At 45.1% G+C, this 25,323-nt stretch overlaps 1 protein-coding gene and 1 long non-coding RNA gene across 4 annotated transcripts in view; one reads left to right on the top strand and one right to left on the bottom strand.

Moving 5' to 3' along the window:
* The window catches only part of LOC110218315 (uncharacterized), a 22,010-nt gene extending 10,523 nt beyond the window's left edge, over positions 1–11,487 (top strand). For both annotated transcript variants that reach the window (XR_002327265.2, XR_013487174.1), the window contains 2 exons: positions 6,779–6,919; positions 11,284–11,487. This is a non-coding gene — a long non-coding RNA (uncharacterized LOC110218315). The remainder of the gene's footprint in view (positions 1–6,778; positions 6,920–11,283) is intronic.
* Positions 11,389–25,323, bottom strand: part of FASN (fatty acid synthase) — a 59,488-nt gene continuing 45,553 nt past the window's right edge. Inside the window, exons 28-43 of one of the 2 annotated variants that reach the window (XM_021000947.2) lie at positions 25,028–25,178; positions 24,560–24,738; positions 23,870–23,989; positions 23,451–23,573; positions 22,985–23,208; positions 22,267–22,468; positions 21,463–21,614; positions 20,951–21,042; positions 18,883–19,034; positions 18,414–18,659; positions 17,838–18,023; positions 16,371–16,580; positions 15,859–16,079; positions 15,025–15,123; positions 13,617–13,868; positions 11,389–13,072 (exon numbers count right to left, since the gene is read on the bottom strand). In XM_021000947.2, coding sequence (XP_020856606.1) covers positions 12,935–13,072; positions 13,617–13,868; positions 15,025–15,123; positions 15,859–16,079; positions 16,371–16,580; positions 17,838–18,023; positions 18,414–18,659; positions 18,883–19,034; positions 20,951–21,042; positions 21,463–21,614; positions 22,267–22,468; positions 22,985–23,208; positions 23,451–23,573; positions 23,870–23,989; positions 24,560–24,738; positions 25,028–25,178 — 2,747 coding nt within the window. In that variant the 3' untranslated portion in view covers positions 11,389–12,934. Of the gene's footprint in view, positions 13,073–13,616; positions 13,869–15,024; positions 15,124–15,858; positions 16,080–16,370; positions 16,599–17,837; positions 18,024–18,413; positions 18,660–18,882; positions 19,035–20,950; positions 21,043–21,462; positions 21,615–22,266; positions 22,469–22,984; positions 23,209–23,450; positions 23,574–23,869; positions 23,990–24,559; positions 24,739–25,027; positions 25,179–25,323 lie in introns of both variants that reach the window. The other variant, XM_021000946.2, reaches the window with a different exon arrangement.

Consider the following 25,323-nt stretch of genomic DNA (forward strand, 5'->3'; position numbering starts at 1 on the left):
GGAAGAGGGACCACATCAGGGGAGGTAAAAGCAGTTCTCTGAGCAGGGATAGCTAGGGGAAGGGGTTTTGAGGTGTGAGGAAGGATCTGAACTCAGCCCAGTCTCACCAAACTCAGGTCAGATTCAGGTTTAGGGCACTGGTGACCCATGGCTATGATGATGACGATGAGCCTATGCCATCATCTAGCTCCAGTATTGCAGTTGAGAGGTCAGGAGATGGCAAAAGAGCCAGACTCACCAGGCTAACTTATGCTATTACAGTGATCTGGAAGAAGTAGTTTCTTTTTTAAAACTTAATTTGTTTTGAATTATCAACAACCACTTCCATAAACTTTTGAGTCTTAAATTTTTCTCCCCTTCCCTCCCCAAGATGGCACACAATCTGATATAGGCTATACATACACATTCCTATTAAACATATTTTTCACATTAGTGAAGTTGTAACACAAGAGTGATGTTGTAAGTAAGAATTGGAACCAATAGGAGGAACCACCAGAAAGAGAAAACAAAACACAACAGAAGAAAAAAAAATAGCAAATAGTAGGCTTCAATCTGCATTCAAACTCCATAGTCTTTCTTTGGATGTGGATAGCATTTTCCATCATGAGGCCTTTGGAGATGTCATAGATCCTTGTATTGCTGAGAAGGGCTAAGTCTATCAATATTAATCATCATTTAACGTGGCTGTTACTGTGTACAATGTTCTCCTGATTCTGCTCATTTCACTCAGCATCAGACCATACAAATCTTTCCAGGTTTTCCCAAGTTAGCCTGTTCATCATTTGTTATAGCACAATAGTATTCCATTACATCCATATACCACAGCTTGTTCAGCCATTTCCCAATTGATGGGCATCCTCTCAATTTCCAATTCTTTGCCACCACAAAAAGAGCTACTATAAATTTTTTATATGTGTGGGTCCTTTTCCCACTTTTATGACCTCTTTGGGATATAGCCCTAGAAGTGCTATTGCTGGGTCAAAGGGTATGCACATTTTTATAGCCCTTTGGGCATAGTTCCAAATTGCTCTCCAAAATGGTGGGATCATTTCACAACTCCACCAACAGTGCACTAGTGTTTTAATTTTCCCACATCTTCTCCAACATTTATCATTTTCCTGTTTTGTCTTGTTGGCCAATCAGATAGGTGTGATGTGGTACCTCAGAGTTGTTTTGATTTACATTTCTCTAATCAATAGTGACTTAGAGCATTTTTTCATATGACTATAGATGGCTTTAATTTCTTCATCTGAGAACTGCCTGTTCATATCCTTTGACCATTTATCAATTGGGGAATGACTTGTATTCTTATAAATTTGACTTAGTTCTCTATATATTTTAGAAATGAGGCCCTTATCAGAGAGACTGGTTGTAAAAATTCTTTCCCAAGTTTCTATTTTCCTTTTAATCTTGGTTGCATTGGCTTTGTGCAAAAACTTTTCAATTTAATGTAATCAAAGTTATCCATTTTGTGTTTCATAATGTTCTCTGTCTCCTGTTTGGTCATGAATTCTTCTGTTCTCCATAGATCTGATAGGTAAACTATTCCTTGCTCTCCAAGTTTGCCTTTATAGCTAAATCATGAACCCATTTTGGTTTTATTTTGGTATATGGTATGAGATTTTGACCTATGCCTAGTTTCTGCCATACTCTTTTCCAGTTTTCCCGGTAGTTTTTGTCAAAGAGTGAGTTCTTATCCCAGAAGCTGGGGTCTTTGGGTTTATCAAATAATAGATTACTATAGTCATTGACTACTGTGTCTTGCATACTTAACCTATTCCACTGATCTACCACTCTATTTCTTAGCCAGTACCAAGCAGTTTTGATGATTGCTGCTTTATAATACAATTTAAGATCTGGAATGGCTAGGCCACCTTCCCTTGCATTTCTTTTCACTAGTTCCCTTGATATTCTGGAACTTTTGTTATTCCAAATGAATCTTGTCATTATTTTTTCTAACTTCATAAAATAATTTTTGGTAGTTTGATGGGTAAGGCGTTGAATAAATAAAATTAGCTTAGGTAGAAATGTCATTTTTTATATTAGCTCGGCCTACCCGTGAGCAGCTGATGTTTTTCTAGTTATTTAGATCTGACTTTATTTGCTTGAAAAGTGTTTTATAATTGTGTTCATAGAATTCCTGGGTTTGTTTTGGTAGGTAGACTCCTAAATATTTTATAATATCTATAGTAACTTTAAATAGAATTTCTCTTTCTAGCTCTTGCTGTTGGGCTTTGTTGGTAACATATAGAAATGCCAATGATTTATGTGGGTTGGAAGAAGTAGTGTCACATAGAACCAGGTGACAATACTAGAAATTGCTGATATAAAGGCATCCTGCTCAATGTTTATTGCTATATATGTTAACTACCGCTTGTTTTGAGTTTGAGGAATGGTCACTGACCTTGTTTGGATTTTTCACAATGTTAGAGAGAACTATTATACTCATACTACTAGTCAAATGCAAGTTTCCAGAAACAGGTGAGCCATAATTTCACATACATTCCTTTAGACTTTACTGAGATAAGCCGCTGAGGCACATGTAGGCTGATCCTACATAGGAACTATCCTGTGGGGTGCTTGTACGCTAAGACACAATTCTAGTATGAGTGAGGTGCACATCCATCCATTAAACATGGGTGCAGCGGCTCCCCTCTGCCCACACATCGTGTGCTGCACATGTGGGCAGCCCTTCAGTCCTGGTATATATACATACATATATATATATATATATAGCCTAGATTTACTTATTTGCAAACATTGTATTCCCTCAGTGGAATGAGAACTCCTTGGGGGCAGAATTTTTTTTTTTTAACTTATATCCCCAGCACTTATTAGGTACCTGATAAAGTACATGTTGATTGATTGGTGGTGGTGTGATGCAGAGCATTAGTAGAATAGTGGAGAGGTTTGAGTTAAATGTCCACACTTACCCTCTACCCCCACCCTGGCCCTACTTCAGCCAGAGCTTTTGTGAATGATGAAGCTATGGAGCAGACCTTGAGCAGTTTGATTTAACTTTGTCCCCAGGTCTGTTGATCTGGGTTGTAGGCTTTTTGGGCAAGGAAGATAGCTCTCAGTCTCTGGCAGTGAGCTCTGAAGATCCTGAGAAATGTTGCTCCTTTCTTTTAACCTTTTTGCCAGTAGCTTTTATCTGCTTTTATCTTCCTGTGAACTGTTTTTTTTAACTACCTTGGGTACTGTTTTTACCTGGGGGAATTTAAACATTTTTATTAAAAGGATTGTTTATTTGAACTCTCAGACTTGCAACCACCACCAAGACAGATGAATTGCCATATTTATACAGCTCATCTACCAGTCTAATAACCTTGTCCAAAAAAAAGGAAATAAAGTTAGTCTAGTGTGACTTGTTCTTAATGAAGCCATGTTGGCTCCTACTGCTCATTGATTCTTTTTTAGATATACACTGATCATACCTTTAAAAATAGGTCTACAAGGACTCAAAGTCAAGCTCTCTTGTCTATTATTTGCAGACACCACTATTCACTTTTTTGAAAATTGGGGCATTTGCCCTTCTCCAGTTCCTCTTGTTCTCTATAATCTTGAAAAGATCCCTGACAGAGGATCAGCAATCATATCTTCCAAGACCCTGAGATATACTTAATCTTGGTCTGCTGACCAAGTCACCAAAGGCAGCTAAGTGCTCTCCTGTTGTCTCATTACTTATCTTGTGTTTAAACTCTCTATCTACCATTTTTGTTGTGTCCTTTCAAGTCCAAAGATCATTCTCCTTGTCTAAGAAAACAAGTAAAATAAGAGTTGAGCAACTCTACCTTTTCTCTGTCATCCTACCCCTTTTTTGATCCTCCTCTTGTGCCCAATATATGTCATCCCTAGTCCAGTGGCAACTAAGAAACTCTCACAGAACCACCATGAACAACAGATACTTGTGTCTATGTTCGCATACTACTTTCCACATGTAATCCTATGGGCTTGGTCAAAGGTTATGTGGTTAACAATAATAATTGCTAGCATTTATAATAAATTCAACATGATACTTTAGAAGCTGTCTTGCTTGTCTCTGTTTCCTTCTGAACTTCCTTTTCTCTTGTGCATATAAAAAATGTTTCAATTTTTATTTCTTCTTGGGGCAAGGGGGTCAGGAAATGCTAAGTATTTTTAAATCCCCATTTAACATGTATTTTTCAGAGATTATCCTACCCTTAAAGATGGAAATCTCCTCAGTGACAAAGCAGAGGAAAAAGCTCTGATCTAGCAGGTTGGGCTCTTAGGTGGGCTTGTGTCAGCATGCAAAAATTGCTTCAAGTGAAATGAAAGAGACAAGAGAATTCAGGAGGAGATACTGGGAAACAAAAAAGTAAGAAATGAGATGTGAAGAGGCAATTGTACTCAGCATCTGGAGAGTTTTCTGGTGTGATTTAGGGGATGGGAGATGGATTCAATTTGGAGAGATGAAAGGGAGGAATGTGTGGAACATGGCCATGGTATCCCTGAACCCAGCAGTTCCAATGGAGCTGAAGCATAGAGTCCCCCAGATTGGTGCAAAGAGATTTCAGGGAGTCTTAACTTGTTGGCCCCCATGCCCTTCCCCCAAATTCCCAGAGAATTCTATGAAGTATGCAGAATTGAATCTGAAGTCTTTTACCCCTAGTGTTAGTTCTAAGATAACACTGTCCATCTCCTGTGGGGGTGGGGGGCAAGGGTGGCGATAGTGGGAAATTAGTTATGTTAAAGAGGCTGTTCTCTGGGGGGAAAGGGCAAAGATACCTAATGATAAAACAGGAGGTGCCCCATTGACAAGGTATTATCTCTCCCTCTCCAGCACTTGCCAGAAGAATGGGGGAGGGGAATGAGGTTTATCTGTAGAGTGAGGGTGTTTGATCTTCAAAGCTCCTTCCAACTTTAACATTTTTTGTATTTATGTTCCCACTTTGACAGTCTATGTTTTATATTCCAAGATCCCTTCCAGTTCTGACAGAGGTTGTAACCCTATGATCTGTTTTTCTTTGCCCCCGTTTCCACTTAATTTTTGTTATTGGGGCCATAGAATTTTCTCTTGAAGCTTCAGCTCCTCCACCTGCCTGTGGAACCAAACCTGTCACCGAAGCAGGCCAGATAAAAACCACTAGGACTCACGTGCCTAACACTGGGTTAGTCTTGCTGCTGGTTCCATTTTGTTCCTATTCCCCAGAGGCCTTGCATCCTAATCTAGGAACCAGGCTTTGGTTCTACCCTCACTCCATGCCTGAATCCACATCTAGTATCACATTTTCCCCAGGACAATAATGCTAGGAGACAGTCTCTTTCCCCTAAGTCTTTCCAAAGACTCTTTTTTTAAAAAAAATTTTTTTTATTTTGATTTATCAACAATCACTTCCATTTGCTTTTGAGTTTAAAATTTTTCTCCCCCTTCCTCCCCACCACCCTCCCCAGATGGCGCACAATCTGATATAGGCTATATATATACATTCTTATTAAACATATTTTCAGATTAGTGATGTTGTAAGTAAAATTTAGAACCAATAAGAGGAACCACCAGAAAGAGGAAACAAAACTCAACAGAAGAGAAAAAAAAATAGCAAATAGTATGCTTCGATCTGCATTCAAATTCCATAGTTCTTTCTTTGGATGTGGATAGCATTTTCCATCATGAGGCCTTTGGAGATGTCTTAGAACCTTGTATTGCTGGGAAGGGTTTAGTTTATCAATATTAGTCATCATACAACATGGCTGTTATTGTGTACAACATTCTCCTGGTTCTGCTCATTTCACTCAGCATCAGACCATACAAGTCTTTCCAGGTTTTTCTGAAGTCAGCCTGTTCATCATTTCTTATAGCACGATAGTATCCATTACATTCATATACCACAACTTGCTCAGCCATTCCCCAGTTGATGGGCATCCCCTCAATTTCCAATTCTTTGCCACCACAGAAAGAGCTGCTATGAATATTTTTGTACATGTGGGTCCTTTTCCCATTTGTATGATCTCTTTGGGATACAGCCCTAGAAGTGCTATTGCTGGGTCAAAGGGCCAAAGACTCTTTTGCCACATCTCCCCAATCCCTCCCTGTTGTCTGCTTCTTGGATTTCCTCTGCTGGTTTTCTCAGGTCCTGTGATTGTCCAGACAATCTCACCACTGACTGAACCCAAAATGGCACTCTATATCCTAGTCCTCCTTGTAGGCCCTACCAGCGATGGGAGAGGGTGTGGTCACCAGAAGCTAGGGCCACATATTTTTGGAGGGTAAAGTCAATCACTCAGCAAAAAAAAGCACTGGATTGGAAACTTCTTGAGGGCAGAGGATGTATCTTATTTTATACTTGTATCTTCTTCAGTACCCAGAACTGCCTTAAACATAACAGACCTTCTATAAGTATTTATTGAATAGAATTAGACTGAATAGTCTGTCTCAGTGTCCATTCCCACCCTTCTAACCTCTTAAGGATGCGGTGAGTAACAGGTTATATTAATGCTTTATAGAGAGGCAATGTAGTACAGTGGGCGGGATATTGGACTTGGAGTCAGGAAGAGCTGGGTTTAAATCCTAGATCTGATACTTATTAGCTACTGGGAAAGTGACTGACTCTGTTTCCTCATCAATAAATGGAGATAATACTATCGATCTCATGATACTGTAAGGTCAGATGAGATGTTAAATGCCTTGCACACTTGAAAAAGCTATGTAAATGTTATTATTACTGTGTAAATTTCAGGTCAGAAAATGAATGTGGTGAATGATGTCATGCTGCCTTATATAATTCACTTCTACATACTATTTTTTCATGTTTTACAGAAGCTTATGATGCAACAACCTTGTGAAATAGGTTTGTACTATGGAGTTCCATACTTGATGGGTGAGGGGTATGTACCTTCCTCCATGAGTTCCAGGGCTGGAATCCCAGATAAGACTATGGACAGCGAAGATTTGCAAAGGGTAGATCTGTTCATAACAGCTTGGACACTATTCCCCCTTTCCTCCTCAGGTTTCCAAAATACTACAATGGAAAGGAAAATATGCAAACTCCTTCCTTGGAATCTATGGCAATAGGAAGGGATGGCCACTGAGGTATAGGATGAGTCACTTAGACCTGTCATTCAGCTTCCCTCCTGTCCCACCTCCTGTAACTCCCATTAGTGCCCCAGTCACTTGGCCAGCGTGTATTTTCTTGTGTTCGTTCTCAAAAATATAAAAATGGTCCCTTCAGCACTCTTCTGACTCCATTTTCCACTTATGACCACCCAGAATAGTTATTCTACTAGTCAGGTGACTTCATCTCATTTCCTGATGCTCTTATACCTTTGTCCATGCTATAGCCTGCACCTTAAATAGAATCCCATCTCCTTTCTGTTGGTTTTCAAGAACTAAGTGGTTGAACTCAAATTTTCAAGAACTCAATGCTTACCTCCTCAGAGAAGTCTCACCTAACTAACCCTGTTCTGCCCTGATGATATTTTTATTCCATGTCCCTTTATGAACAAGGGGAAGGGAGGGAAAGGAGGGATTGTTTGGTTTCTTGGTTTCTTCTAAGAAGTCACGGAATGCTGAGAATTAGGAAAGAACTTCCTTAGTTGTGTAGCCTAATGCTCTCAGAGAGGTGAGGTGACTTGTCCAGAGACACAGGTAGGTAGTAGCACAACCGTGGGACCAGGACTCAGGTATGTGGGGTTCACTATAATATTCTAAACATTTGTTTCTATCTTGCTTTGTAATTGTCATCTCATGGGACCCAATGGACTTATCTCTTCATCTAAGGTAAAAACTCAAAGGGTTGGGCTGTCTTTTGATTATTTTTTCCCCTGTATTTTCTCATGTTCCCAGTAGTGTTTCATACAGTAGCTGCTTAAGAAATGTTTGTTGGGTGAATGGAGGATTCATGAGAGTAGGCCTCTGTCACTGCACTGCTTCCTTCTTTGTGTTCAATGAGACCATGTTCCTGAAGGGTTCTAGCTCTCCACTACATTATTTGATCCTGACAATCTTTGTTCCCCTTTGCAGTTGGTGGGAGGCCCATCTTCATCACTCTTAGGATTGACTAGGCTTCAGGTCATTTCCCTCTCCTGAGCTTGGCTTCCATTTCATTCTATGCGAGCCTCTGGAGGAAAGTGACCTCCATCTACCGTGCCAGCCTCCTGAGGGAAATGTTGAGGATAATTGGCTAGGTGCAACTTCCTACCATGTGGGTCCAGATTTCTATCTCCTACCATGTGGGAAACTGACTTCCATCCCCTGCTGCATATCTACAGTATGTCTTTCATCTTCTACTGCACCATCCCCTACCTGATCTCCAGCTTCCAGAAGGAAGGAGTGGAGAAATGGGAGCCTTCCATCTAACAATGGGTCTTCCGTTCTGTGCTGTCCATGTCTTTTCTCTGATCTCCAGTCCCTTGCTGGGAAGAAGAGAGGAATCCCTCACTTGATGTTTAGCGTACTCATACTTGGTCATATCCTACACATTCCAGTAATTCTGAACTCCTGTAGGTCATCACCCAAACTCCATTGCCCATCCTCCACTACTCAATTCCTTATTCATATCCCTCTCAACCCACCCTCCCCAAAGTTCTAACCAAATACTACCTACCCCTTTCACTGTGCTCTCTGGAATGCCTGCTCCATAGGCAACAAATTTGTTTTCATCTTATGTCTTTTCCTACTCCTTCCATCTTATGCCTATAACTGAGACCCAGCTACCCCTGATAACCACATAACCACAGCCTCCCTGATCATTCTTTCCACTATTGGCTGCATTTTCAGTCATTGTCTCCAGCTCACTCGTCAAAGTGGGGGAGTTGGAATATTTCTTGCTCCTCATTGCCACTTCTAGGCTTCCCCCACCCCATCACCAGCACTCTCTTCCTTTGAGGGCTATACAGTCCACATCTTTCACCCAATCAAAATTACGATAGTTGTTTACAGACCCTCAGAATCCTCCCCTTTCTTCCTTTGGAGTTCAGCACCTGGCTCACAACCTTTCCCCTTCAACTCCTACATTCAGGGACTTCATCTTACTGATATTCCCACAAATACTCTTACCTCCTAGTTCCTCAACCTACTCACTTACTATGACCTCAACAACATATCAAGATGGTCATACTCTTGTTCTTTCCATCACCTACAAATGTACCACCTCCATGTTCAAGAACTCTAAAATTCCCTTATATGATCCCAATCTATTGGCTTTCTACTTCTTCCTCTGCTTTTCCATACCAAATCCCACTGTGACTTAACAATTTCTGGACCCCTCAGTCCTCTCCCAGGCCATCACCCCCACATTAGCCACACACTCTCCTTTCATCATTTTGATCCCTTGTAAACTAGCTCAACTCTACACTATCCTCTTGAGTCCCTGTACCCCTTATATTGCCAGTTGTGCCCTGGATCACTTGCACCTTTGCTACTACACACGTACTACTGAATGAAAATGGAGAAAATCACCCAACTGCTCTGATTGGGCCCACTAAAATTGGTTACATAATCTCAACTAGGCCCTCAATTCCCAGCTAGGAAATCCTTCTACATTTCTCTTTTCAACTCATTATCCCATTCCACAGAGGCCCTTCCAAACCTTCTCTGTCTCTCCTTTCTCCACCCTCTCATCTGAGAATCTTGCCTCATATTTTACTGAAAAAATTGAGGCCATTCACCCTCATCTTGTATCAATTTCAAATGTCTTCTGTCACCATTTCCTCCTTCACCCATCTCATTTGAAGAGATGGCCTTAGTCTTTGCGAAGGCAAACTCCTCTGTTTGTACAAGCAATCCCATTTCATTTTGTCTTCTTCAGCTGATTTTTCCCCATCATTCTCACTCTATCACTTATCTCCTAACTCTCTATCTACTGGCTCCTTCCCTACTGCCTACAAATATGCCTATGTCTCCCCCATCCTCAAAAAATTACTTGATCCTTCTATCCTATTGTTGTCCCACATCTCTTCAGCCTTTTGTAATTAAATTCCTTGAGAAAGCCATCTACAATAGGTGTCTCTACTAACCCCTCCTCTCTACAATCTGGCTTCTGAACTAAATTCAACTAAAACTGCTGTCTGGGTACTAGTGATCTCATGATTGCAAAATTGGCCTTCTCTCCATCCTCATTTTTCTGGCAGGCTAAGATAAGGAAAGGAAGAGAGCTTGTCTAGTGTAGGAGTGATGATCTAGGAGAGAACCAAAAGGTCAAAGGATTGGAAGTCATGGTATAGAAGAGTAGGTTTTGGTATGGGAATCCTATATCTCTTCTGCCTTTTGACACTGTTAAATCACCTTCTCCTTGATACTCTCTCCTCCTAGGTTTTTGGGACCCCCTTCATTCCTTGTTCTCCTATCTTACCACTCCTTGCTGGTATCTTTATCCAGGTGATGCCCCCTGAAGGTGGGTGGGATGTCCCATGGGCTCCCTTCTTTTCTCACTCAGTACTCCTTTTGGTGACCTCATCAGCTGTCATAGATTTAATTATCATCTTTATGCTGATGATTCTCAAATCGGCTTATCCAGTCTTAACCCCTCTGCTGACCACCTGTCTCATACCTCTAACTGCCTTTCAGACATCTTGAACTGGGTGTGCAATAGACACCTTAAACTCAACCTATCCAAAACTGAACTCATCTTTTCCCCTAAAACCTGTCCCCTTCCAAACTTCCCCATTACTGTTGAGGGTACCATCAATTTCCCACTCTCCCATGTTTACAAGTTAGGTGTTATCATTGCTTCACTATCTCTCACCTCTCCGTGTCCAATCTGTTGCCAAGGCCTGTTAATTTTACCTTTTTTCTTTTGTATATCCTCTCTTCTCTCCTGACACTGCCACTATTCTGGTATAGGTCCTTTTCTCCTCACACTTGGACTACTGCAATAGCCTGGTGGCAAGTCTGCTTGCCTCAAGTTTCTCTCCACTCCAATCCATACTCCATTCAGTTGCCAATGATTTTCCTAAAGTGCTGGTCTGACCCTATCACCTCCTTAACAAACTCCAGCAACTCCCTATCACCTCTAGGATCAAACACAAAATCCTTTTTGATATTCAAAGCCCTTCATAACCTCTCTCTCCCCTCCCTCCCCCAACATATTCTTCAATACAGTAATGGTCCTCCGTGCAGTTCCTAGAGCAAGACACCATCTCTTGGCTCCAGGTATTTTCACTGACTGTCCCCATGTCTGGGATCCTCTTCCTCATTTCTACCTTCTGGCTTCCCTTAAGTTTCAGCTAAAAATTCCACCAATTATAGAAAGCCTGATACCTTATAATATTTTAAAAAGTATTTATCCTATAAGTAATTTGATTTGCCCACCCTCTTTCTTCCAGGCCAGGGATCAGAGAGGAGACCACTGCTAATGCTGCATCCTACCTACAGATTCCCAGGCAGAGCATCACAGAGGAATGAAGAGAAAACAGACAGAGGAGCCAAGCCAGAGATCCCATGTGGTTTAATATCAGGAGGGCTGTGGGGTGGGGAGCAGGACAATCTCAAGAATAACACTTTCACCAAGTGGGTGAAATGAAACAGGATCCAGACATGATTCTTTACATTGACAATCACATTGAAATTTTCAAAATACAAGCAGCAGTTTGAATTAAATGTATCTTCTTAAAAAACAACAACAAAAGACAAAAAACAGAAACAAAAACAAACAGTGCCCCAGCCACGATCCACAGAGGGGTGGTGCTAGAAGCCAGGTACAGGCTCAGAACCAGCCTCCAAGGAGGCCCCCCCTGCCAGCTCAATGACTTGACAGAGGAAATATGAACGGGGCCCCTGTGGGGGAGGTGGTAAGATCCTGGCTTCTGTCCCAGTAGCCTCTGTATCATAAATGCAGCTGGGCATCACTTGTCCATTGCCCTAAAGGCCCACATAGCACACCAGCACATGGTGGCAGGGAGAGTCTTGCTGGGTCCCAGGGGGATAAAATGTCACTTTTCCTCCTCCTTTTTTTGAGAATCAAGTCCTTTCACGGGCTCTCCTATTGTGGCTGACCTTCCAGTGAAGCTCACTCCTTTGCTCCTGAAACCACTCCGGGCTGACAATTCCTTTGGTGGGGTTTTCCCCACCCCATTTTTTCTCTGTTCCTTCAAGCTGCTCCAGGAGAGGGCAGGAGGAACCGGGGGGGGGGGGCAGGCCACACTCCCACCCTACTATTCTCTCCCCTTCCTGCAGATGAGAGAAGGGAGAATGGGAAGCTTCACTTCTTCATTATCAGGTTGAGATGGATAACTATGGTAAAAGCAAAACAAAGGCGTTCCACACAAAATAAAACATGGAAAGGAACAACCAGAGAATTCTGGATTAAAAAAAAAATCTGCCAAGGGGCATTTCTTCTGGTCTTTTTACAAATGGTGGAGGAATACTCTGGAACATTTTCTTGCTGATGATGCAATAAATACAAAGTTTCAAATGAAAAATGAAAACACAACAAAAAACACCACATGGCTATGAAAAAGGTTCAGCCCCATCCATCTTGCTGGCCACTGGCTGATTCTTCACAGATCAAAAACAGAAATCTCCAAATCAGCCTGGACCCTAGCATCCTAGTCTCAGTGCCTGGCTAGTTGCAAATGGCCTTTATTTTTCGCATGAGGAACATGGTAAGGGATGATCACAGACAATAATGACCTTGAACAAATTTTACTCCTACCTGGGAGACTGTGGGCAGGGGAAGGGGTGAGGGATAAATGTGTGTTCCGAAAGTGCCAGATGAGGATGGCTTGGGTACCAACTGGAACAGACAAAGGGGGAGGGCAATAGGAAGGGATACCACCAGGAGGACTCTCCTTCAGACCTGGCTTAGATGCAGAACTGCATTAACAGGGTACTGTCTCCTTAGGGTGGGAGGTGGAGAGCGGTGTGAGCTGGGGGAAGAGGAGGTATGGGAGGGAAAGTCAAAATAATTCCATCTCCTGCCAGTGACAGGAGATGTAGCCCTGGCTGTGGGAAGGAACCAAGGGACGGGGAAGCAATCTAGCCCTCTCGTACGCTGACTCGAGGCTCTGCTAGTGAACTGTGAATGATGCCAATGATGGACTCCAGGCCACTGCCCTCCAACAATGTACGGTGGTCACCTTCAATGACGTGGACAGACACCTTCCCATCACAGACCTAGAAGAGCAAGCCAACGAGGTGGTTAGACCTTCAGCACCTCACCACCTCTCTACTCTTAGCTGCCCTTCAAGGCCAACCAGACAGCTTCCCTGTAACCTCCTTGATCACTGTAGGGATGGAAAGGGGAAATGAGGTTTCTCCTGAGAAGCCAAAGGAGCCTGACCCCTCAGAGAGGTGAGGAGACATGCCCAGGGACATGTGGCCTTGGGATTAGCACTTGGGTCTCTTGGCTCTCAGGCCAGTGGTCTTTCCATATCATACTGCTGTAAGCTTTTAGGAGAGAAATTTTATCAAAACCACTGTCTCATAGGATTCTAGTAGTAGTATCACTGTGGGCAAATGAGGGAGTGAGCCTCAATGTTCTGGTCCTGGGTCAGGCTGAGAGACCTGGGTCATGGGAGAAGAGCCTGTGTAGGAATTCAGGAGGGTTCAGCTCAATCTTCCCCAGGTGAAGGATTTGCCACATATGGTTCTGGTGCAGGGGGATCCTCGGGGAGGGTTTGGGAGAGCGTGGTCCTGAAGGGCATACAGAAGGCCTTACCTCTGACAGGTTGTAATCCTTGCCCAGACCCTCGCCATATTTGCTGCTGGTTTTGGCCCTTAACAGGGTCACATTGCCGTGATACTTGATTTTGGGTATATACTGCTCCGCAGCTCTTAGCTTGTGGTAGAAGGAAAATGCAGCGAAGCTGAGCTCTGTGCGGCTGATATGCCTGTGGTTCTGAGTTATCAGGTCCACTGTGGCGGAGACCCGGGCTTCTAGATCCTTCAGGGGCAGGAGCACCTCCAGTACCTGCAGGGGGAAGGGAGGCCAGGGAAAAGGGAATAGGGTTAGCAAGCTCCAGGACCCACACTACTGGAAGTCTGATCATTCTTTCCCTTGTCTGAAGCTCTGGCAAACATGAATATACTTTTTTTCCTTTTAAACTGAGAAGTCAGCAAGAAATAGCACAACTGGAAGGGACCTTGGGGATCATTTAGTCCAACCTCATTTAAGAAGAGAAGGAAACCCGAGAAAGCAAACTGACTTTCTCAAAGTCATCCTGGGCATCAATGGTCAAGCCTGGACCAGAACCCAGGTCTGCAGATGCTCAAGCTTGGCTTTCCCTCTGAATGTTGGAGGAATTTTAAATTAAGATTAATGGGATGGGCGTGTTAAGCCCCTTTTAACCCACTGAGATGGGGGCTGTGGCAGGATGCAATGATGAACAAGACTCAGTATCAAGGGAATACTTCACAAGAGGAGCAAAGGAAGGAAAGGCAAACAGGCAAACTTTTCAGAGGTAGAAGTGGGAGGAGATTCTGGTGGAAAGAATAGGATAAATGAGGGCAGACAGCCTGGACCCATGATTTCTTTAGCACAAGGAACTCCCTGATGAGGAAATTCTATCAGTGCAGGTTGGCACCTTCTTTGTGACTCTGTCTTAAAAGTTGTCTAGAGCACTGAGAGGTACTTGTCCAGGTCTTAGGGGTGTGTGGATCATGAACCCAGGTCTTCTTGGCTTCAAGGCCAGCTTTTCTATCACCACCAGTCTCTCATAATATAAGTGAAGAAGTGCAAATTAGGGAGGAGGGAAGAATCCAGTTTGGCTGAAGCTCAAGGGTATGTCTTAGGGAAAAGTGGGAAACAAGACAGGAAAGCACCTTGTAGAGTGGGTGCTGGGCAAATGAAGAGAAAGAGACAGGAAGGGAGGGAGAGAAGGAGGGATAGACAGATGGACAGAAGGAAGGAGGGAGGGAGAAAGGAATGGAGGCAGAGAAGGATGGATAGAGGGAGGGAGGGAGGAAGGAGGAGAGGGAAGTAAGAAGGAAGTGAAGGGAGAAAGGGGACGGGAGGAAGAAAGGAAAGGAGGTAAGGAGGGATGACTTCAGCCCGCTTTACTTCACGGCAGAGCGGACCAGAAGGAACGTGGTAGTGGGGATCGGGGGAGGGGGCTGAGAGAAATTACCTTGTTGTATTCAGCGTCCGTGAACTGCTGGACAAAGGCACACATTGCTTCTGTCTCTGCTTCTGCTTCACAGCCTGGGGTCAGCTTGGCTCGATAGCTCTGAAAAGGAGAGGTGAGAGTCACTGAGGCCGAACAAGGTCAGAGTCCAGGCTAAGTGACCAGAGGCACCAGCTGCAGGAGACTGTCTCATTGCTTCATAGTCAGTGTTCCTGGGAGGGAGGGAGGGCGAATGGTTTTGTCCTTATTTTCTAGGAGCTGAGGTTCAGAGGTTAACTGGCTAGTCAAGGATGGGGCTGGAACTGGAAACAATATTTTGACTCTGAGGACAACAATGATTTCCCTGTCACGTTTCCTGCCTCTCTCTATACATACATCCCCATACTACGGCAGAGGAATCCTACTGTGATACTTCCTCATGGTGAGTTGTGGTGATAACTAAATTCTTAAAGGCAACAGAGCCTGAGCTCTGGTACATCCTCCTGAGCCGATGAGGCCTTGTGATGTCTGTGTCTGTGGCCTGAGGACCTGGCTAACTAAGTGTGTGGCAGGTGCACCACCAGAAAGTCAGCTTCTAGCCACAGTCACTCCTAAAACCATCCACTGAGGTGTGGAAGAGTTGCCAACAGGGGTGATGGAAGTAGCCACCAAACTGCTGAAAGCATAGCTCTTCTGAAGTCCTGAGGGGCACAGAGTTTCCTGTTGTCACCCTAACATTTAGTTATTGGATTGTTTGGGGCTTTGGCTTGGTTATGGGTCAGGGCCTCTACTTGTCTGCATCTAGGCTGGTTGGAAGGCTGGTCTCTGGAAGTGCCCATTATACCCCATTGTCCTTACTTGTGTGTAGGCTAAAACGTAGGCATGAGACCCGTCAAACAGGAAAAGGCTGTTGTTTGAGTGGGATGGGTTTTGCTGGGCTTGCAGCTGAGAGCACATTTCAAAGGCCACGCAAGCCCCATAGGAGTAGCCAGCAATGCGGTATGGCCCCTCGGGCTGGACCTGCTTGATACAGTCAATATAGTAGGAAGCCAGACTCTGGATGCTGTCCAGGGGAGCAGCTAGAAAAGGGAGGCAGAGAAAACATAATAAGAAGTTGGTATGTTGTAAGAGATTTAGGTCAGAGCTCAAGAAGGCCTTCTAAACATTTCTGAGGTTATAGGGTCCAAGATAGTAGTAGGGCTTATAAGTAGAGTTATGTAGCAAAGACCCTGTATTAGCCTGACCAGCAGGAAGCAGTTATGGAACGTGGACCCCATTCAGTCCTCCACCATTGGAGAGGAGCTATCTCTGGAAGCAAGCTGCCTTATGGATGCCATCTACCAGCTGGAATAATGTGGGTGATTCGTTACCTTTGGTGCACTGCAGGCCGTAGGTAGGGATGCTGAGTTTGGCAGCGAGGCTGTGGAACACGGTGATTGAGCCCTCGATGGGGTGGACCAGGAAGAGGGGTCGCTCTGTGCTCTGCACGGCATTGAGCAGAGTGATTGTTGGCCCTTCGGGGTTTACTAGCAGGTTCCCCAGATTCAGTTTGGCTTCTTGGACAGGGCTGCTCTTTTTGGCTGGGGAAGATTTCGATTCTTGAAGAGGAGAAAGTACAGGTACCTTGTTCCACAGTTCAACCCAAGTTCTCTTTACCACCCATGTGATCTTTGGTGGACCATTTAACCTCGGTTTCCCCATTTGCAAAATAATGATCTCTTAAGATCCCATTTAGTTCTAAATTCTATGATCTCTAGAGGACAGAGCATCTCACTCAACCTGTCTCCTCAGCAGAGTTAAAGTAGGACTCTGCAATTCTAGCCTGATGGATGTAGAGGAGATGTGGAGGTCTTGACTTCCAACCCCCATGCCCATCTCTCTGGGGGAGGGGCTCACTTTCCTGACTAATTCTGGACAATCCCTAAGCATCCATCTGTCCATCCCTCCATCAATCAACAATGCCTAGGTGCCAGGCAGGGCAGGTAGGTGGCACAGTGGAAATAGTGCTGGGCCTGAAGTCAGGAAGACTTATCTTCCTGAGCTCAAATCAAAGTGCCTCAGGCACTTAGTAGCTGTGTGACCCTGGGCAAGTCACTTAACCCTATTTGCTTCAATATTCTCATCTATAAAATGAACTGGAGAAGGAAATGGCAAACTGCTCCAGGATCTTTGCCAAGAAAACCCCAAGTGGTGTCACCGAAAGTCAGACCCAACTGAAAAACAACTTAACAACAATAACAACAACAAAGTGTGCAAGTTACTGTGCTAGGAATTGAGGAATTTCAAAAATCCAATGAGATTTTGCTCTCAGGGAGCTTACATTCTATTGGGGGAGATACTGTGAAGTATACAAAAAAAAAATATAAATAAGTAAATGGAAGGCAAGCACTATTAGCTGGGGGTTGGGAGAATCAGGAAAGACTTCATGTAGAAGATGGCATCTGAGCTGAGTGTTCTATGCAGACAGCTGTGTTTCCTTTAATGGAGATGAATTTGTGTTGTCAGATGGAAACTCTCCCACATGGCCCCCCTGTGGCTACCTCCACATAACCCCAGTCAGAGTTAGGGGGAATGAGTCCACAGCATTGGAACAAGTCAAAGTTAACTGAGTCACATAAGAATTGAGGCCACATCCTTGGCCTCATTAACACCATTTGGAAACCAAATGAACTACTCAAGAGACCAGGGGAAAATGACTATCATCTTGGGATTGCTCTTCTAGAAACTCAAGGGAAGAAGTTCTCCTTCAAAAATCTACAAATTCCTTACTGGGCACTCGCTCTTTGATGGTCCCAGGAACCCCAAAGCCCATGCCTCCCCCTTCCATACAGACTCACCTTCTGTTCCAGGCTGGGATGAGAGCTCTTTTAGCTTCTTGATGGTGAGCTGCCGGATCTCCCTCGTGGACATGACTATGTCATGCTCCCGCTCCAGGGTCTGCCTCACCTCTACCCCCATCAGGGAGTCCAGGCCCAGGTCAGCCAGGGTACTATCTGGATTCATTGTGCTTACATCTCGGATGCCTGGAGAGAGACGCTTCCATATTAATTGGTGAGGGTGGGGTGGACACTCCTGGGGCTGAGGAGACCAGGCAAGAGCCTACCTGTGTTCTACAGTCCCTCTGCTCTTGAAGATAAGGGGTACTAAGGCAAGATGCTGCCTTGGACTGGGCTGGGGCCCACCACATATGGGTTAAACATACTGACTTTACTATCTTAAAGAGGTTCTATAGGCTGAAAATGCAAATGGGATTCAGGAAATTACAGATGTTCATAGGAACATGCAAAGCTGAAAGGATGCCCTACCTTCTCCTTCTGAGACAATGCCCAGGTGGAAGATCTGCCTGGATGGCTCTGACTAGGGAGATCCTTAGGATGGGGGCGGGCCATTAGACAAGGCTCATCATGGCTCACCTAGGATGTGTGCCACTGCTTTCACTAGGTCCTTCTGGCCATCTCCATCACCACAGGACACCACCTTCTTCTCAGCCAGCACAAAGCTGCTCATGACAGGGTGGTTCTGGTTAAGGAAAAGGTCCAAGACTTCCAAGCAGGAGGAGATGCGTTGGGGCAGGGTCCCACCAATCACAGTGTCATTAGTGCCCATGGCTTCCAGGACAATGCCCACATCACCAATGGCTCCCCACTGTATGGCAAGGCCTGGTGAAGAAAGGGGGACATTTCCAGTGAGGGAGCAGGGTTCATGAGAGAACACAAGTTACAATACAGGGTTCTCTCACTGGGTAGGAATGGGCTCCCTGAAGACATATGCCTATTTAAGGGAAAAGTGGCCCAAGCTCCTAGGTGTCCATTCCATGGATGTGCTTAATGGTAGCACGTTGGAGGAGGCCTATGTATATGTCCTCTCTCTGCTCTGGGTTACCTGGAAGGCCATCATGCTTCCGCTTCTCACAGATACGCTCCATGGTGGAGTTGGCAAAGCCATAGCTACTCTGCCCGGCATTGCCTCGCCCGCAGCTCACCGATGAGAAGGCCACAAAGTAATCCAGCTCCAGGCATTTTTCCCTCGACACTCTAAAGGAGCAACCCAAGAACATGACTCATCACTTGCTATTCCCCTCCACAGAACCCTAACCCCTGGATGGTTTGGGGAAGGCATTTTATTTCTAGTTTCCCAACTCCTATCTGCAACTGGATATCAGCACTCTGGACCCGCTCCCCACCATCAAAAGCAATGTTTTCAGAGAACATGTTCTCATTTTAATATGAGAGTAAGCAAACATAATTAGTAAGGGAGATTTGAAAACCAAATAAGATCACCCTGTAACACGCTCCAAAACCAACCAGGAAGATTTTTTTTGGATGACACAGCCCCTTTCTGCCAACACAAATTCATCTCCATTAAAGGAAACACAGCTGTCTGCATAGAACACTCAGCTCAGATGCCATCTTCTACATGAAGTCTTTCCTGATTCTCCCAACCCCCAGCTAATAGTGCTTGCCTTCCATTTACTTTTTTATATTTTTTTTTGTATACTTCACAGTATCTCCCCCAATAGAATGTAAGCTCCCTGATTATCTGTGGATAATCACAGAGTTGCCTAGCTACTATAGACATAGAATATGTGCTATAGATAGAACAGGAGCATATAGGTCATTAGGTTCCCATGGAAACCCATACCTTATATCCCACTTCATCATGAAAATCTCCATAGAGGATTAACCTTGGCACAGAGCAGGCATTCAATAAAATGTTTACTGAATGAATAAATGAATTACTTATTAAACCATTAAGCCTGAAGGACATATGGGAGGTGGCTTGCTGGATTCTTTTACAAACCCTTCTTCACTCCCTTTCCCTCTCTACCTAATTCTATGCTACAACCCTTGGCTGATAAGCATCACTCTCTCCTTAGTCCTTCACCTATACACTTGTATTTTGGCTTGCTCCTCTGTTTCACTGTCAAAAGCACCTCACCCAATGCCAACCCTGGACTGACATCAATCACCTACCTCTCTGTTCTTCCTTAGGTGCTGATGAACAGGACTGGAGGAGGTCTAGCCAAACTGACTGGATCCACTACAAATTTATGTCACTTATATCACCTAATCTCAATTTGGCCCTCACTACAGCAAAGCCATCCTTTTATGCCTCTCTAATTGATTCTCTATCCTACTCACCACGATGGTTACTTAATTTAAACCTTCTCTTCTCTCCTCAAGACTCCTACATATCTCATACTTTACCAACAAAATCCAGGCCATTTGCCATGAGTTTCATTTTCTCCCCTCCTCCTCAGCATAATTTCTTGATACTACCCCCTACTATCTCTTCTTTCCTTTACTCCAGTCTCTGATGAAGGGATGGCTTTACTTCCTAGTCAAGGCCAGCTCTTCTACAAGCATCCTTAAACTCATCCCTTCTTTCTTCTTCAGCTGACTGGTCCCACTATCACTCTTCCACTCTCTATAATTTTAAGTTTCTCCCTAGTGACTGTTTCTTTTCCTGTTGCCTACATATATTCCAGGCCTCCTCTATCTTTAAAAAATCCTCACTACATCCAACCATTCCTGTTCTTCTCCCTTTATACAGCTTTTGCAAGGCATCAGGCTATGAAACTGATTGTCTTTAAATTTCTTCTCACTCTTCTAAACACTCTGTAATTTGGCTTCTGACCTCATCTCTCAAATGAAACCACTCTCTCAAGAGTTAACAGAGATTTCTTAATTGCGTATCACATTCTCTAACTAGGGAGGTCCCTCCAGCATTCTGTCCTGGCCTTTTGTCTTTTATTTCTATGCTGTTACGTGGTGATCCCACCAGCTACCATGATGGGCTCAATCGCACAGTGCCTATCACAGAAGAGGAACTTAATAAATACACGCTTGATTGACTGTTGAATTGAACCGAGGCTGTGTTGTCAGAGGTGGGCAAAAAAGAGGATTTAAGTGGCAGCATTTCAGATCCCCTTGTCCGCTGGTCCTTTTACCTGTCCAAGTTAATTGTGCCATTGTACTTGGGCCTGCTGACATCCTGGAAGAATTCTGGGGTTTGGTTTTCCAACATGGCATCTCTCAGGACCTGAGTAGGAGGAGAAGAGGTCCTCAGCGATCTCATTGGGGGAAATTGGACCAGGGCTTCCTCAGGGTATCTTTGCTCTCTCCCTTGCAGAAACAAAGGTATGACTCTTCTCCATCTTGACCCCTCCACCCTGCCTTGGTCCAGGGGTCCCAATTCTTTCATTCTTAATCCCTTGAAGGCATGTTCCCCTTAGAGAAGATAGATTCCGATTCCCAAGTAGAAATCAGGAAACAGATGTGGGAAACTCTTGAAATTATTCAGGTTAAGCAGGAGATGATGACTCCTCTGCCAGGGGTCTGGTTTCGGTGACAGTACTGGATCACATTATTTGCCGAGAGCAACTTTTCCCAGGTACCCGTGTTACATCATCTCACCTTCACCCACTCCTCAGCCTACGCCTGGGCCAGAGCTTGCACTCACCATAGCCAGGTTGAAAATGCCCCCAACAGGCCCAAGCTGGGTGGCTTCTGCTATCAGCTGCTGGGCTCCCTCAAGTGTGCTCACATTACTTGTGGACACAAGGACCTGAATGCCTTCCTGCTGCCACTCTTGAATCTGCTTGGCTTGATAGCCTGTAGAAACAATGGATCCTGGCCATGGTGGTCCTACTTCCATCTTCCCAGTTGGGTAAGTACATTGCAAAGATAGCTGAGAGGTCCTGATACCCACCAGCCTTGGATCTAAACTGGACTGTCCTTGCGGTCTGGTTCTAGCTCTAAGTAACCAGGTGATCATAAGCAAGTTATTTTACCTCTCAGAGTCTAGATCTATAAAATGCATTAGGTTAGGTGGTCTCTAAGATCTCTTCTAGATCTACTATGTTCTATGATAAGAAATGAGTTAATAGATGTAGGACATAGGATTCTATGATAAGATCCTATGATAAGAAATGAGATAATAGCTGGAAAGGCACTTTAAAACCTCAGAAGCTCTATGCAAATGAGAACGATTATTATTATTAAGCAAGAAAAATGCATCATTGTTCGCAGTGTATCTGCCTCTCCCCTAGCAAAAGAAACATTAATTTCCCCTCTTCTGAACTCCCACCCAACCTGACTAATCCCAGATTTGTGATCTTGGGGTGGAGGGTCTGACAGGATTTCCCTGGGTTTTTGTTCCCCTAGCAACCCCATAGTGCTTGCTCTTTGCCAACACACACACTCACTGTCTCTCTCTGTCTCTCTCTCTGTCTCTCTCTCCCCCCCCTCTCCCTCTCCCACATACCAGTCCGAATGCCTGAACGTGATGTCAGAACAAGTTTCTCAGCCCCTCGAAGAATAAGCCATCGAGCTAATTCAAGCCCAAAGCCACCAAGTCCTCCTGTGATGATGTAGGACTTATAGTTCGGGCAAAATGTCTTGGAAATGGCCGATATCAGGTTGGGCTTTGCCTCTTTCATCACAGCTTGCTCCTCTTCTTCTCGGACCTGTTTCCCCCGCCACACACACACACACACATATACTGTAGGAGGTGGATTGTTCACTCTTTTTAAGCCTCCCCGCACCCCCCCCACTATGGCCCCAGAGCTGAGGATTCTAAGCAGTTACACCTTTCGGCAGGCAGAGACCCCAAGACTGAGCTTTTATACAAGTCAAATGAAGGTGGAGTAATGAGCCCCAGGAGAAGTGCTGAGGGCTATTAGAATTGCCTTCCTCAAGAAAATGAATGGTCAGGAAGGATTCAGCTAAGACCTGATGTTGAACTTCTTGACTGGAAGCCTGCAATGGATTTATGGGATTTTGCCCTGGAAAGCTTGAGAAATAGGAGAGACGCCAAGTGGCAATGGAGCCAGTTGGCACCTCAGTCTCCTTTGGGCCCAAGAGCACTATGCAAGGATGCTCTCCCTTCCTCTATGGGTTAGCCCCTAAGGCAGTCACTCTCCTGGAATTCCCTGGACATTCTCCTTTCCTACAGAGGAGCTCCCGCCAGCCAGCTCCTTTACCTTGATGACTACTTTGCCAATGTGTTTCCCTTGGGCCATGTAGCGGAAGGCGTCTTCGACCTGCTCCCTTCCAAAGACGGTGCACTTTAGGGGCTGGACCACACCGCTCTGGATGCCTGCCTTCAGCAGTTCTGCCACCTGCTTCCAGTCATCGTTTCCGTCTTCAAAGAGGGCATCCAGCAGGATCCCATGGAAGGCCACATTCTTTAGGAAGATAGCCATTCCTGGGGGAGGGGAAGGAGAAGCATGTGAGTCTTCTCATCTCCATGTCACCTGCCACAAAGGTGGGGAGATGGTGATGAGTGATGCAGCACAATGACCCACCCCCTCAGGCCGGGACTGGGATCTGACTCAGGTTCAAGTGGGAACAAGTCTAGGCCCCGATGTGATATTCCACCTTGTTATCCCCTCACCTCACCATGGGGAAATGTCTCTGGAGCCTGCACCCTTGTAGCCTACAGCTTACCTAGGGCATGGTTGTTTGACATATCAAATTTTCCAATTTCTAGGAAGCGACCGTGCTGAGCCAAACACCGAACACTGGCCTGTAGCTTCTCCTCTGCCAGAGAATTCAGGACAAGGTCTACTCCTGGAATGGGGGAAGAGAATTTGGCATCAGCCTCTGGTCCACCACAGGCTGTCCAGTCCTTCTAATCCCCAGAGACCTCTCTTTGGGTCTCAGTCTACCCAGATGTAAAAGAAGGGGCTCGTGCTAGGCAGTGTTTCAACTAGCTGATGGCTTTTGGCTGCCCATCTTAGGAAGAAGAAAGTGCCCTACTCTTAAGAAATCATACTTCACAGGATAGCTGAGGTTTTCTCCCAGTTGGTACTGTTCCCCATGTCGTGGGCATGGATCTTTCCCCACCCTTGGTGTCCTGGGCTCACCTTTTCCTTCAGTGTGTTTCAGCACATGCTGTTCAAATGATGTGTTCCGTGAATTGGCAAAACTGGTGGCGTCGAGCTTGGGGAATCTGGCCTGGAGGTAGGCCCGCTTCTCGGCCGACCCTGAGGAGGCATGTCTGCTGTTCAGCCCGAGGCAGGGGATGCTGAATAGCACATACGGTTCCTGCCCTTGAGGAGCTCAGACTCAAAGAAACAACTTTTTAGAGAGAGGGATTTTATCCCAGAAGACTGAAAGAACCCAGGACATAGCAAGGAAGTACCCGGGACACAGCTGCTTCAAGCATACGGGCAGGTGTCAGGGTGGGGAGATGGCAATGGAGGTGCCTTGCTTGATACTGACAATTCAAAGTTCTGAAACCAACACTGGGAAAAACCAGGGAGTTCAGTTAGAGGGAAAGACCTGGTTCTGGTTTTGGCTCCAACAGCTGACCAGGTCTGAGTCCTGGTAATACCATAGATAAAACACCCATTTCTCCTGGCCCCTCCTCAGAGGAGGGAAGGGGTCTTTTCTGGGGCCTGACTAGCTTGAACTCTGAACCATAGCAAGCAAATATTCAGACAGCATTTCAAGTGGGAACAAGATGGAAAAACAGACAGAGTACATGTGATGGGCACTGTTAGGAGTGAAAGAGGGATGGAGAACCAGGGAGCAGGGAAGGACATGGCTCTTACCCACAGTGGTAAAGACTCGGCAATTCATGCTCAGAGCAATCGCAATGGCAGCTTGGCCAACACCCCCAGAGCCAGAGTGGATGAGCACCGTCTCTCCCCTTTTTATGCCCCCACGGACCACCAGTGAGTAGTAGGCTGTGGTATAGACGACAGGCACAGATGCAGCCTCCTCCAGCGTCCTGAAGATGGGGATGCCAAAGGGAAGAAGGTTCAGATGCAGAAGCAACTGTTGGGTTAGTCCCCTATGTCCCCCCCACCCCCCATTCCATGTTGGCCTTTTCCTTATCTACTTTCTTGACCCCCATGAGTGGTCTTGGAAGTACTAAAGCCTACAGCAACAGTTACGCTCCATACCTTCTTCTGCCTTACAACATTTGTCTTCATTCCTCTGCTCCAGATGGGATCTCTATAAACATGGTTCCCTAGACTTCTTCCTACCTTGTGTCCATGGTACTCAAACTGACTTACCAGTTGGCTGGCACATCCCAAAGGAAGTCTGAGGAAAGGAGTGCTGAGGTGGCCAGGCCTTCAGCGGGCACCAGACCCATCACCCGTTTGCCTGTAGCATCTTGACCAGAGAACTCCATGCCCATCATACAGTCCCGGTTGGCCCATTTCCCTAGGCGTGAAAGGGAGATCTTGGTGAGTCCCATACCCAGAGCTGGTGCCCAGCTCCTCTCCTTTACCCCGGGCTGCGCCATTCTCCTCAGGGCACTTCCCCCTTGTTGCTTTTAACTGTCCTTTCATCTCCTGTCTGCTGTTGC

The sequence above is a fragment of the Phascolarctos cinereus genome, unplaced genomic scaffold, assembly GCF_003287225.1.
Source record: "Phascolarctos cinereus isolate Bilbo 61053 unplaced genomic scaffold, phaCin_HiC Scaffold_5;HRSCAF=322, whole genome shotgun sequence".
Classification (NCBI taxonomy): domain Eukaryota; kingdom Metazoa; phylum Chordata; class Mammalia; order Diprotodontia; family Phascolarctidae; genus Phascolarctos; species Phascolarctos cinereus.